We start from the raw sequence: 12768 nt of genomic DNA, 5'->3' as shown, positions 1-12768 counted from the left end.
TAAACCAAAGCCACTATCTAAGGTGGACGAGTGAAGATAGCTAACTCCCAAGTAGCAAATAGACCAATAACAAACATGCACGGAGCAAAGTGGGCAACAAAGGAGGCATCTCTCTCCAATCAGCTATCTCTCCATGAGCATGGCTTGCTAGAAAAAAGGGATCAAGCAAACACTTTAGTCACTTGATTTTCCTTCGAGTTGTACATATTTTCCAAACATATTGATACATATTACATTCACATTTAAAAAAAAAACTTGCTATCCATTCAATGTGTTGTATAGGTGCACTTTTAGATGAATTAGGATGGTTCACTATCTTACCTCAGTAAACTTAGCATCTAGATATTAGCAAATTTTAATTCTTATAGCAAATAAGAAGACAAAACTTGTTTTCAAAACATATTTTATGACCAAATAAATCCTTCTATACATAAATCATGCCATAATTTTGAAAGATCACCCATAGAAGAATTTGGAGCATTACATTATTAACTGTAGCCAAAAGATGTCATTTCTTTCTTAGTGATATTCTCATTAGTGTTGGCTTATATAGCGTGAAAACATCATTAGTGATATTTTGATTAGTGTTGGCTTATATAAATAATCTCCTTTGAACAAGAATAAAATTTTCACAACAAGATGAAGTGGTGATCTAGAATTATAGATTGGATCGAAGAGAAAATTTTGAATAAAAAGTAAATAGAATGGCATGTTTTGGTAGCATTAGAACCATCATATTACATAATGTGATTATTATCATTTATAAGGTTCATTTAGATAAATAGGTGCCAAGTGATAGAGTTACATTGGATTAGTAACAACTTTTGGCCCCACCTCAATTTATTCGCTAGATATGTTGGATGAATGTGGCGCTTGTGGATATATGCTCGTGAACTTTCATGTGCACAAAAACAAAGAGAATAATCTTGATCACATTTTGGCCCCTAAGATCTTAGGGGTACACGTTTTCTTGGTTGCAAAATTGGCATGCAGATTCATGAGAATGCAGCCCTTGAAGAAAAATCAAAGGGAGAACCATTTATATGAGAGTCCGAGAGCATGCTCCCCCAACTAGAGGATAACTGTCAACATCTGATTACTTATTTTATGCCCAAATGGGGCATTGATTTGTAGTTAGGTTAGGGAAGTCTCATAACAAAATGACGTTAGTCAAAGGGGGGTTGTCACTTTTTTGGCTCCCTTATGCGTGAGAGAGAGAGAGAGAGAGTTAATTATGTGGAAGGAACACTATGTCGCTTTGCACTAGAGCAAAGTGTGAAGTAAACATGATAATGGACATGTGAGCTAATCTCCTAGGCTATGGAGGTAAGTAGTCTGATTACTAACATGAATGCATATAGAGAGAGAGAGAGAGAGAGAGAGAGAGAGAGAGAGAGAGAGAGTGTGTGTGAGTCTCACACGGGTCATGTGGGTGTTGACGGAAGGATTGGTGGGTGATCGTGGTGCTCACGTCTGCACAACAACAGAAGGGTGGATCGTATCGTTCGTCCTCTCCGAGCGAACGAGCGAGAGAAGTATCTACTATCATCCTATTCCTTACCTTCTTCAATGTAGTATTCTTTCTACGATCTAGTAAGTAAAATGAAGCAGCAGCAGCAGCAGCTGGCCAGGCCTACCACCTACCTAGGCAACGCGAGAGAGAGAGAGAGAGAGAGAGAGAGGGGAGAAGAAGAGAACGGGATTGTGGGCACGCACACATTTCTTGGTAATCTTGACCGTTGTGAGTAAGAACAGGCGGTTTTTGACTTTAATGCCCATATCGCAGGCCACGTCGGACGCCGCGTAGACAGGCCTCAGGCATACGTGGACACCCCCCCCCCCATTGCCTGTGCCACCAGCCTCCTCCCGCAATCAGAGCTTGCCACGTATACTAGATGAGGAAAGACACATGCTTTTTAGAAAAGAACATTTTGATTCAATTTTAATCAAACTTTTTTTTTGTCTGTCAGTCTCTTCTTTTTTCTTTTGGGTCTCAGCACTGATTCGTTTTTTTTGGGCTATGGTGGAGGGAAACTGCGTGGTTCTAACTTCTTCCTCTGTAGGTGTTCTGCTGCTGCTTGAAAGGTAAGCTGGTAGAAACGAAAAGAGGAAAGAAATTGTTTTCATTTACTGCTCGGTTTTTTCTTCATTTGGGCATATGCTCTTCTTCCTGGGCGTATTGAACTTGATAAGCTCTCTGTTCCTTGGCCTTCCCTTTTCACCCACCCATATTGTTTGTTTGCTTGCCTTCATGATGTACTGAATTGGGTCCCCTGTTCTTTTTTCCTTTCTCCTTTCTTCACCTTCCAAAGGTTACCTGCTCTGCTTCCCTTCCCTTCAAGCTTTGACCTTACCCTGCACCTTCTGCCCTCCCCCATGATTAGGTTCTCCCTCCACCCCGTAGATCTTCTTTTTAGGGTTTCTGGTCAATTTCTGAGTCCAGCTTTGTAATTCTCTGACTTTTTACAATTCTCGCTATCCCTATCGTTCTCATTTTGTGTTCCTGGTATCGTCTGGTTTTTGTCTGGAGGCAGCTTTGCATAATTGAGCTCTGATCAGGTCTACGGTCGTACCATTTCTCATATCTGTCACCTTTCAAATTGAGCTCTGGAGCTTCCGAAGGGAAATCTCGGAGATTCAGGCTTCATGTTCACTCCACAGAGAAGCCGTTGGCCTGGTTGGTCACCTCCTCCCAGTGACAGGCGGGACAAAGGGAAAATCATTTCACCAGACTCCCGGACTTATGGGGGAAACGAGATCAGCCCTGTCAAAGGGCTTGTTGAGCGCAGTTTGGTTGAACACGGCACAATTACGACCTTGGAAGACAATGGTGCATATGTTGGCCAGTCTGAACCTGAAATTTGGAGGCGCTTCAAAGAAGTAGGTGCACTGGATGAGGGCTCTATAGAGAAGAAGGACAGAGGTGCCTTGATGGCTCACATATCAAACTTGGAGTCAGAGGTTTGTCTTTCTTGTTCAAATTCTTACACAATTCTCAAGTTTTACTTCACAGGTTCTTGATCAGTCTCATCAAATTGCCAGATGCAATGAAATGCTGTAACGTATTTGTGCTCTCTTTCATGAGTAGTAGCCCTTATTCTACAATTTCTCTTTCATGAATGGCAGACCCCATTCTATTTTTTCTCCTTCCAGTGGATTCAGAATTGTAGTTGTCCAGAAGTCTGACTGAACTATATTTTGTCTCAGTTTTATGCTGGAAATTGAAGATTCCGTTCACTCATCAAGAGGCAGGCAGCATTCTCTTGTTTTTCCTAGGTGAACTTTGGATTGTGATTGTTAAGTCATACTTTAGAAGTGCAAGAGAAAGTAAACAATTGGTGGCTTATTGACCCATGTTTAACCCAGTGTTCAGTTTGAACGATTGAAATCCAACATGCACGTTTTTTTTCCTGAGGATGAACTCTGCTCAAGGAGAAATTCTAATGGATCTATCTCACATTACTGAACTGCAAACTCAAGATCAAATTCTGAAGCTCAGGAAACATCAATGTTTAGGATATGGTTGAGTTGCTTTGGCGCTGTTGGTCCCAAGTCTGGAATGCATTATATTTGTGCCTTGATGAGTGAATTTTGATTCATTTCTTTGCCTATTAACATGTAAATCAATGCTTACGTTGGTAGGAGATCCCAAAATTTCTAGATTCTTGGTGAGTTACACTCAGCTAGTTGTGAAAAGGGAGCTTTAATGATTCTTGGCCGTCACAAGAAAGATGAGCATTTAAGCAATTTAGGATGCCATTGTAGTCTCATAGACCTTGTTTAGGATACATTGCATGCTTACATGCGTGTAGGCATTTACTATGTTAGCTAGATGCTTGTACACAAATTGTGACTAGGATGGATTTGGTCAGCTATAGAGTGGTTAAATATATTATCGCATGACATTAAGATGATAGGATCGACATACATTGTTGTGTGCTTTGGATGACGATTAACCAAGTAGAAATGCATGTATGGCCAATGAGTTCATGTTGAACTTCAACAACATGTAACTCATGTAAATGTACATTGTATAGCATCCGTGTCAAATATACATTCCATGTATTCCATGCACTCTATACATGTCAACGATCTTTCAACTGTGTAGTTTCAGAGCCTAGATGCAAACTACACATATGCATACTAACTCATAGTGACTAGTACATTGAGTAGCAATCCCAATGGCTGCTGTCAATTTATAGTACCTTGGATGCAAATCAAGTGCATCCGATATCTACTATATAAGTGAGCTGTCCATCACTAGGGAAGTGGTGTCAGAAGTGGAGCAGCGGTGAAAGCATAAACATGTGCTGAAATAAACTGCTGAAACACAAGACAAAAAGAGAAAAGAAAAGAACACGATACAGATGAGAACTCAGATGTATGCACGGGAAATGGAATCCATATATTTGAACACGAGACAGTCGCATACAACAGTGAGTCACTGGCTGCGTGGGCACTGGCACTGGCTCCTCTCTCTACAGAGTCTGCAGATGGTGAAATGAAGTGACTGACTGAGGTGGAGCCACTGAGTATAAATAGGCTGAAAAAGTGGGGAGCAATAATGCTGGTCGGACAGCATTAAATGCTGGCCGACTGGTGCATAAAATGCCCCAATGACATAAAATGCCACACCAGAAAAATACCTAAAATACCTAATAAAAATGCCCAGCCCAGATCAAGCTCAGACTCACACATGAGCTGACAAATACTTTGCTAACACCCTCTCTCAGATCATGAGTGATCTGATACAATACAATAGTACAATGAAAAGGGATCAGAAACTATACAACATAGAACCACCAAGTAGAACCATGGATACCCAAGCAGTGGGTGATCAAGCCACCACCAAGGTGCCTCGGAGAGAACCTGATGTCGATGTCGATCGTACCAAACACCTGAAAATAGAGAAGATCATAGTATGTCTCTGTGTCCATCATCAATGTCTCGCAGTAGCATACAAGACCATCCTGTCAAAAATGCCCCTGAACATAGGTGACCATGGATTCCCTGCCTTTGGCCAGACCGCCAAAGTGTCCCCTCATGTGAGCTCCAGATGAAAGCCTCCCGCTCTCTGTCAGATAACCAGCTCAGCATGAACCTGGATGTCAATCCCAGCTCCAGGATTTGATTCCGCCAGACTGCGTCAGGGATGTCCCTCTCTGGAACCTGTGCACCTGTATAAAAGTATAGATGAGGCGTGGCTGCCCCATCTGAACACCCGCTCACACTCCCTCTCTGGCACAAGAGAGTCGTGAGGGATAACCTCATCACCACCACTAGAAAGCAGCCGAGGAAGGGGCCACCAAGCCCTTCCCGTGATCCAAAGAAGAGGATCCCTTCCGCGCCTTGGACTTCACCTTGGTCGGAGGATCGGAGACGGAGTTTGATGAAGGAGAGGACTCATCGGTAGAGTCAGCATCCCGCTTCGTCTTCTGCTCCTTCTTCCTGGAAGCCGCTAACTTCTTGCAGTCCTTTCGCAAATGTCCCTTCTTGCCACAGTGGTAACACTAGGCCTTTGACTTCTTCTTCCCGTCACCCCTCTCTGAAGCTACATAAGCCTCACCTCCACAATGTGCCGGAAGCCGCTCCTGTAATCTCAAGGATGCCTCATGGTTGTCCTCATCAAAGTCTTCAGGAAGAGGAAAAGGACGGAGAGGTCGAGCAATAGCTCCATAGACGATGTACCATAACCGCTTCTGCACAAACCAAGCTTTCATGACAGCACTCCATGTGAGATAATCAGGTCCATGTAACTTATCATCAGTGGAAGTGCACGGAGGAGCCATATAGAGAGGATAAGAAGAGAAGTAGAGATGGAATTGAGAGGAAACACAGCCAAAACACAAGCACAGACTACAGAAAAAGAGAGTTCACATGCAATAGAACCCAAAATCTGATCAATAGAAGACAAAAGCTGCTGCAGAAAGTCAAAAAATCAGTAAAAACTGCCAAAAACAGCAAAAACGGCCTGAAGTAACAGTCACCCAGCCACGAGAGACGCTGAATCAGCAAAACGCAGACTGTAAACTGTAGAAAAACAGGTAGAAAACTGTCGCTAGCAGTTGTAGATGAAAAACGCAAGCAGCAGAGGGTGCGTAGGCAGCAGAGGGGGTGGAGGCAGCAAGCGATGGCAAAACTGCAAAAAACGCAGGCTGAAAACAGCCCCAAAACAGGTCGCCTGGCTGCAACAGCAGTCGTCTGATCAGCAGGGGTACAAAACAGTCCTGAAATCAGCAAGAAAACACAGCAGAAACACAAATCCTGAAAACTGGTACCATGTCAGAAGTGGAGCAGCGGTGAAAGCATAAACATGTGCTGAAATAAACTGCTGAAACACAAGACAAAAAGAGAAAAGAAAAGAACACGATACAGATGAGAACTCAGATGTATGCACGGGAAATGGAATCCATATATTTGAACACGAGACAGTCGCATACAACAGTGAGTCACTGGCTGCGTGGGCACTGGCACTGGCTCCTCTCTCTACAGAGTCTGCAGATGGTGAAATGAAGTGACTAACTGAGGAGGAGCCACTGAGTATAAATAGGCTGAAAAAGTGGGGAGCAATAATGCTGGTTGGACAGCATTAAATGTTGGCCGACTGGTGCATAAAATGCCCCAATGACATAAAATGCCACACCGGAAAAATACCTCAAATACCTAATAAAAATGCCCAGCCCAGATCAAGCTCAGACTCACACATGAGCTGACAAATACTCTGCTAACAAGTGGAGATGCAACCTCTCCCTTGATACGACCCTCTAACTCATAGTGACTAGTACATTGAATAGCAATCCCAATGGCTGAAATACTGCCACCTCTCCCTTGGTACGACCCTCTATGCTTTGCAAACCTGAAAGAGCCCAATCCAAAGTCGGCTCTAACTGAAACACATTAAGGTATAGTGTAACACTAAGGAATAAATTGTGAGTTTACCCCCTCCATCCATTTGCATACTTCCATAGGTGGAACAATCTTGAAATTTCATTGAGTAGTGCACGGAAAGTTTCTCCACAAAACCCGCACTTGGTTCTAGGTCTTTTTCTCTTATACAATACTTCTCTATTTGCTTTGAAAGGGGGACAACACTATAGGAAGTAATAGGCAGCAATGCTTCCCAAAACTTCTTATTGTATTACTTTATGTTGAAGTAATAGGTAGCAATACTTCCCAAAACTTCTTATCATATTACTTTGTGTTTTTGCACTGAGAAGCATCCAACTTATGCCAAGCAGTCATTACATCCACTTCAAAAGTACTTATCAACCATGTAGCAGCAAATACTTTCTTAAACTATACCCATGTTCATGGTGCTCTGCCTCGCATTAGAAGTGATGTCCAAATTGCAAAGCGTTACCCTTCAAAAATATGGTTGTCTTGCACACTTTTGATGACATAGTGAAGTTTCCTCTATATTGCATAAAATTGTTGAATAAAGGTCAAAGCCTTCCGTTTGTCTTGTGCACCACTTAATACCTTGAACTTCATTGCTTTGAAGGCTTTGAATAAAGGTCAAATCCTTCCATTTGTCTTGTGCACCACTTAATACCTTGAACTTCATTGATTTGACATTCTTATTAAAGTCCTATAAACAGGTGGCTTCAAGAAAAGTATATTGGCTGCATTTACATCATGACTTGCATTAAATGGAATATTCATATGATTAGTATTCATTCCATGAGCCTAGCTAGTAAATGCATTTGCAAACATTTCCATTGGTGCACTAGGAGCCATATCAATATAACTATACATTGGATTATAAATACCACTAACCATTCTTGAATACATTGGACCATGCATTGCTTGCTACCTATGATAAGCATTTCGGGCCATATACACATATATACCCATAGCTAAACCATGACCAATCATTGCATAGAATATAGAACCACCTCCAAAGTTCAGATACCCAACATTGGGATGCATACTTTACTATTCAAAACTTGTTGGGTCGGCATTTCCAAGATTGCCATGTATATTTGGTGCTTGCCACCATAGCCAACATTTGCTTTTGTGCATTGTTAGCATTTGGTGTATCATGTTTCTTGAGGCTGAAATACCTCAGTTTTTGGTAAACATGCTGTCTCGAAGCTTTGGATGACAATTTCTTCTTTTTGCCCTTGTTGTCCTTCTTTGGAGCATGCAAAAATTCCACAAATCAAGGATCCTTTATAAGTTGTGCAATGATATCAACTCCTTAATTGTGCGTTGAATTGGGCACCATAATCATTCTTCTCTTACGTGGTCATTAGCGTTTAGAGGCCTTGAAAGACCCACCTCTTGATCAGATCCTACATTCCTAGCATGTTGGCCATGCTATGTACCCATCTCAAGATTAGGCATTGTGTTCCTTTCAATGCTCTGTGATTCTTCAAACTATAATGCATCATCATTGCTTGAACCCATATCACTAGAGGTTAGAGACCTCGAAAGACCCACCTCTTGATCAAATCCAACATTCTCAGCATGTTGCCCATGCCATGTACCCATCTCAAGATTGGGTATTGTGTTCCTTTCGATGCTTTGTGATTCTTCAGGCTGTAATACATCATCATTGGTTGAACCCATTTCACTAGAGGACGATGATGAAATGCTTGCTGATTTACACTCAGCTGATCACAAATTCAGCAAATTGCAAATGCATTAGCTTGCAATTAGGCACCTTGGGCCCACTTCCTTGAACGAGTTGATTTGATGTACATAGGGTGGTAGATGACTTGATTTAGTACTAATTACAACAAGCAAATATTTCACAAATCTGAAATATAAAGTTAACTGCAATAATCTTGGACAAACGACACTTGATTGGCCCTAAAACTAGTGCCCCTTGCGGTATTTCTTTTAATTGTATTGCTATGAATTTGTAATATAGTGAGATCTAGACTGATCTCTCTACAAATTCCAATACTCTGGACTGTAACCAATGACCAACAACATCGCGATCCAATTTGTCCCTTGTTTTTGACACAATTTGGGCACAAATTAAACAAAGAACACTTGCTTGCATACCAAATTAAATATGGAACAGCAGTCCCTCTCAAATCAGCTGCAATTTCTTCTATCAGAATTGCTACTTTGATCATTTGGCCTTCAATTAATGGGCACATACTTCAAGGTGGTTAAGAAATCCTTATTTGTGCTTGTAGATTAGGGTTTTAACAAATGCCTAGTGTCCACCCTCACTCTGTTGGAAATGGCTGAGGGTATATTAGGGAATGGGAGAAATGGCTGAAAATAGAGAAAATTCTGCATATCCAGCTATAAACAATGACAACTTTAAATCCCCAAGTTTGCCCCTTGATTTTAGCACATGTAGGCACAAATTGGGTCTTCTACACTTGCATACGAGTCACCTTGGTTGTAGATGAGCAATCCTCTTAGATCCACTGTAATTTCTTAGATTTCTAGCAAATCTCATTGCTGCATAATTGAGATTTGATGGCACATTTCTTGAGACAATTCAGAAACCCTAGTTTCTGCCAAAATTCAGAGCTGTGAGGGAGAAGAGATGAGCAGCAAATTAGAGAAAATTCCTTGATTTTCTTGCGATAGAAATGCTTACACAACAATTGCCATGTTATTCCAGCCGTAGAAAGTGATGTAGATTGTTTCTTTTTGCTGTTCTTGATGGCTCAACTGCTCTCTCTTAGCCCACCACTGAATTCTCGACTCCCACATCTGCCCTAAACAACCTAGAATGGGAGGAAAACAACCCAACATGGAAGATACACTTGCATCCAGACCAAAACTGACCCAAACTTGACATTTGGCAAGTTTCCGTTTTCATTGGGGCCTCCATGTAAAAAACAAGCTGCGTAGTCCTTTGGTATTGCCCTCATTTTTAACGACATTAAATAGTGCCCAACCTCAATTTTAGATTTCTTACCTCTTTTTGGACTGAAAGTGTTGAAACTTTACACAAATAGTTTAGGACATTAAATCATCCAATTCTCTAATCCTCATGACACCCAAAGTCATTTCCAAGGGGAAAGTTAATGCCCTTGACCAAGATTTGAACTAGGTACCCCATGGACTTATGTCCCCAACAACTTCTGCCAATGGTCCTCATTACCAAAGCTATGATTGTCTGTTATTGGGATACACATTTAATATAAATCTCATATGTGTACAACTTAAGTGTTCAAAGAGCAGTAAGTTAAAAATTCATATCCTCATGACACATGCATATTGTTTCTCATGTTCAATTGAAAAGAGCATTGGGACATGGAGCTATAGCGATCTTGTTTCCATTAGTTGAACCTCCAAGAAAGGACCCCTACCGCTAAAGGCACTCAAAAGCTTGAAAGAGTGAGCCTTAATAATAGCTAGTAGATTTGTAAAGAATTGGCTTCATGAAGCATAACTGTTCTCCGTTTGTTTCATTTCCTTCTATTGGTTAGAAAGCTCTAGCAATCTGATTACTAGGACAAGTTTCTTGTACCTCTAATTGAGAGGCTCAATGCTGCTAAAGTTCTTCATGAAGATCAAATTGTCAAATTGTCAAGTTTTTGGTAATGACCTTTACTAAGGAAAACACATTTTTTTGTTCCTTCTGCGAAGTTCTCAAGTTAATTATAGTATTTCTTATACCATATTGTTACAATTTGTGTACATTGCACTTCTTTACCAGAGAAGTTGTAATCCACAATAAGAATGATGATATCCCTTAATAAATGCCATTTGCTTAGGTCATGTTGGTAATTTCATAAAACTATAAGGGCAATATGGGGACTTTGGAATGCAGGGATCTGCAGGAGTGAAAATTAGAATTTAGGGCAAGAGTGAAAAATGCAATTTTTTGTTAAGAGTTTTACACATCTGAAGCAAAAGAGAAGTGGGATTTTGGCCATTTTTAAATATATTCCCACTCCAGAGTTTTGAGTTTTACTATGACAAGAAGTTCCAATGCCCTGTTTTGGCTGATCAAAGCCTGGTCAGGCTCATAAGTTTTACTGGTGAAATGCCATATTTTTGGTAAGACAAACACAATTTGGTGACTATAATATGATACTTTGTAAATAAACTAAAGTAACCTGTGTTGTCCATGCATGAGGTCTAATATAGTTAAGACTCAAGAGATTGTTTTTCCTAAGGATATTCAGTTTTTATTTTCCCCAGATGCCATAATAAACTTGATGTTTTTGTCACTTAAGTTGCCAGGTAATAATTATCTTGTGTGCAGGCAAAAAGTAAAATTGTAATATTTCTTTAACTGCAGCTCTATGATTATCAATACAACATGGGTTTGTTACTAATGGAGCGGAAAGAGTGGGGCTCCAAGACAGAGAAATTGAAGGCCGCAGTACAAGATGCAGAAGAGAACTTGAGAAGGGAGCTTTCTGCACACCTTATAGCTATTTCTGAAGCTGAAAAGCGTGAGGAGAGTCTGAAGAAAGCATTGGCTGTTGAAAAACAATGTGTTTTTGATGTAAGCATCATACTTATGCAATGCTTGTTATGTTAGATGCATGGGTTTTTTCATAATTTGTAATGGAATGTGATGTTGCAAGGGTCTTTTTGTAACTTGCAATAAGATTTTAATGCAAGTTTAAAGATTTATACTTTTGTTATACAGTCTATATGGTGGAATATGATTTTCAAGGGTTTAATAATTTGGGGTTCGTCACAGCTGGAGAAGGCTTTGAAGGACATGCGGGCTGAATCAGCAGAACTGAAAGTTTCTGCTGAGAATAAGTTAGCTCAAGCAAGGGACATGGTTGCTGGAACAGAAGATAAAGCACTCCTAGCAGAGTCAAAGTTACATGCAGCAGAGGCATTGCAGGCAGAAGCTGCTCGCAAACATGGTGTTGCAGAGAGAAAGCTACAAGAAGCTGAAGCCCGTGAAGATGCATTGCGAAGAGAGCGCATTGCTTTCAAAGCAGAGTAAGATCTTTTGCACCCTACTGGTATGACTAAGTTCTTTTTGTTTGGTATGCATTGTGAAAGAAATCCTATGATTTCCACAATCCTTGGGTGGAAAAACTGCATATGAAGGGAGGCCGTTTGACCATACACAACCCTGGGTTTTCTTTCCTCTTCATACTATCTGAAGTCAAGTTTCTAATGCCTGTGCATTACCAGCAATGTGTGCTGAGGCCTGTTTAGCAGGTTGTCACACTATTAGGGAAGGCTGATGTTTGAAGATCAATCAAAGAAGATGGATGGTGGATCATTGACTAGCTAGGCCAATAGGACAGCTTGAAATATAGACTGTCAGTTGGACGAGTGCACAGTTGGATAGAATTCCCTCAGTGGAATAGGGCAGGATATGCATACCCATGCATGGGTGGTTTTATCAGTGGGACAGGTGTATTGAAAAGTGGTCTTGGTTCACAGACAAAGCAATTAAGGAAAATAGTTTCATGATAATGCTTTACTGTGTTAGCTTTTATACATTGGTCCTAGATTCTACTGAATTTGTAAGGTCATCTTGTATTCATTCAATTATGTTCTGACAAGTTGACTTACGTGCAGCTAAGTCACAGGATCACAGTTCTTGTGCTTTCTCTATGCAGACTTTAAAGTTTCTATAATGGTGCTCGTGATTTGGGTCAATAATTCATGCTACGTGCTATGAGAGAATTGGGTTTTGATGGCACACGCCTATTGTATTGTACATATGTTGCATGAGAATGCCTATCAGTTAGAGTTAATATATTTAGTTGTCTCTCGTTTTTGGGAGTTTTTGTTGTCCAAGTTTAGATGAGGATGTGTATTGACTGGAGTTGAAAGGACAACATATGCACTTTGCAGCAGAAGCTGAAA

General features: G+C 40.7%; 1 protein-coding gene across 2 annotated transcripts in view; it reads left to right on the top strand.

The window, feature by feature from the left end:
* Positions 1-1931: 1931 nt before the first annotated feature.
* The window catches only part of LOC148032128 (uncharacterized), a 30837-nt gene continuing 20000 nt past the window's right edge, over positions 1932-12768 (top strand). Inside the window, exons 1-4 of one of the 2 annotated variants that reach the window (XM_087682756.1) lie at positions 1932-2085; positions 2535-2961; positions 11222-11431; positions 11633-11886. In XM_087682756.1, the coding sequence (XP_087538882.1) occupies positions 2647-2961; positions 11222-11431; positions 11633-11886 (779 nt within the window). In that variant the 5' untranslated portion in view covers positions 1932-2085; positions 2535-2646. Of the gene's footprint in view, positions 2086-2132; positions 2385-2534; positions 2962-11221; positions 11432-11632; positions 11887-12768 lie in introns of those variants that run through there. The other variant, XM_087682757.1, reaches the window with a different exon arrangement.

This window comes from Lygodium microphyllum, chromosome 8 (genome assembly GCF_053477565.2).
Source record: "Lygodium microphyllum isolate KBCC chromosome 8, Lygodium_microphyllum_v1.1.10, whole genome shotgun sequence".
NCBI lineage: Eukaryota > Viridiplantae > Streptophyta > Polypodiopsida > Schizaeales > Lygodiaceae > Lygodium > Lygodium microphyllum.
Note: the sequence above shows the minus strand (reverse complement) of the source record. Positions and strands in the feature narration are given on the sequence as shown.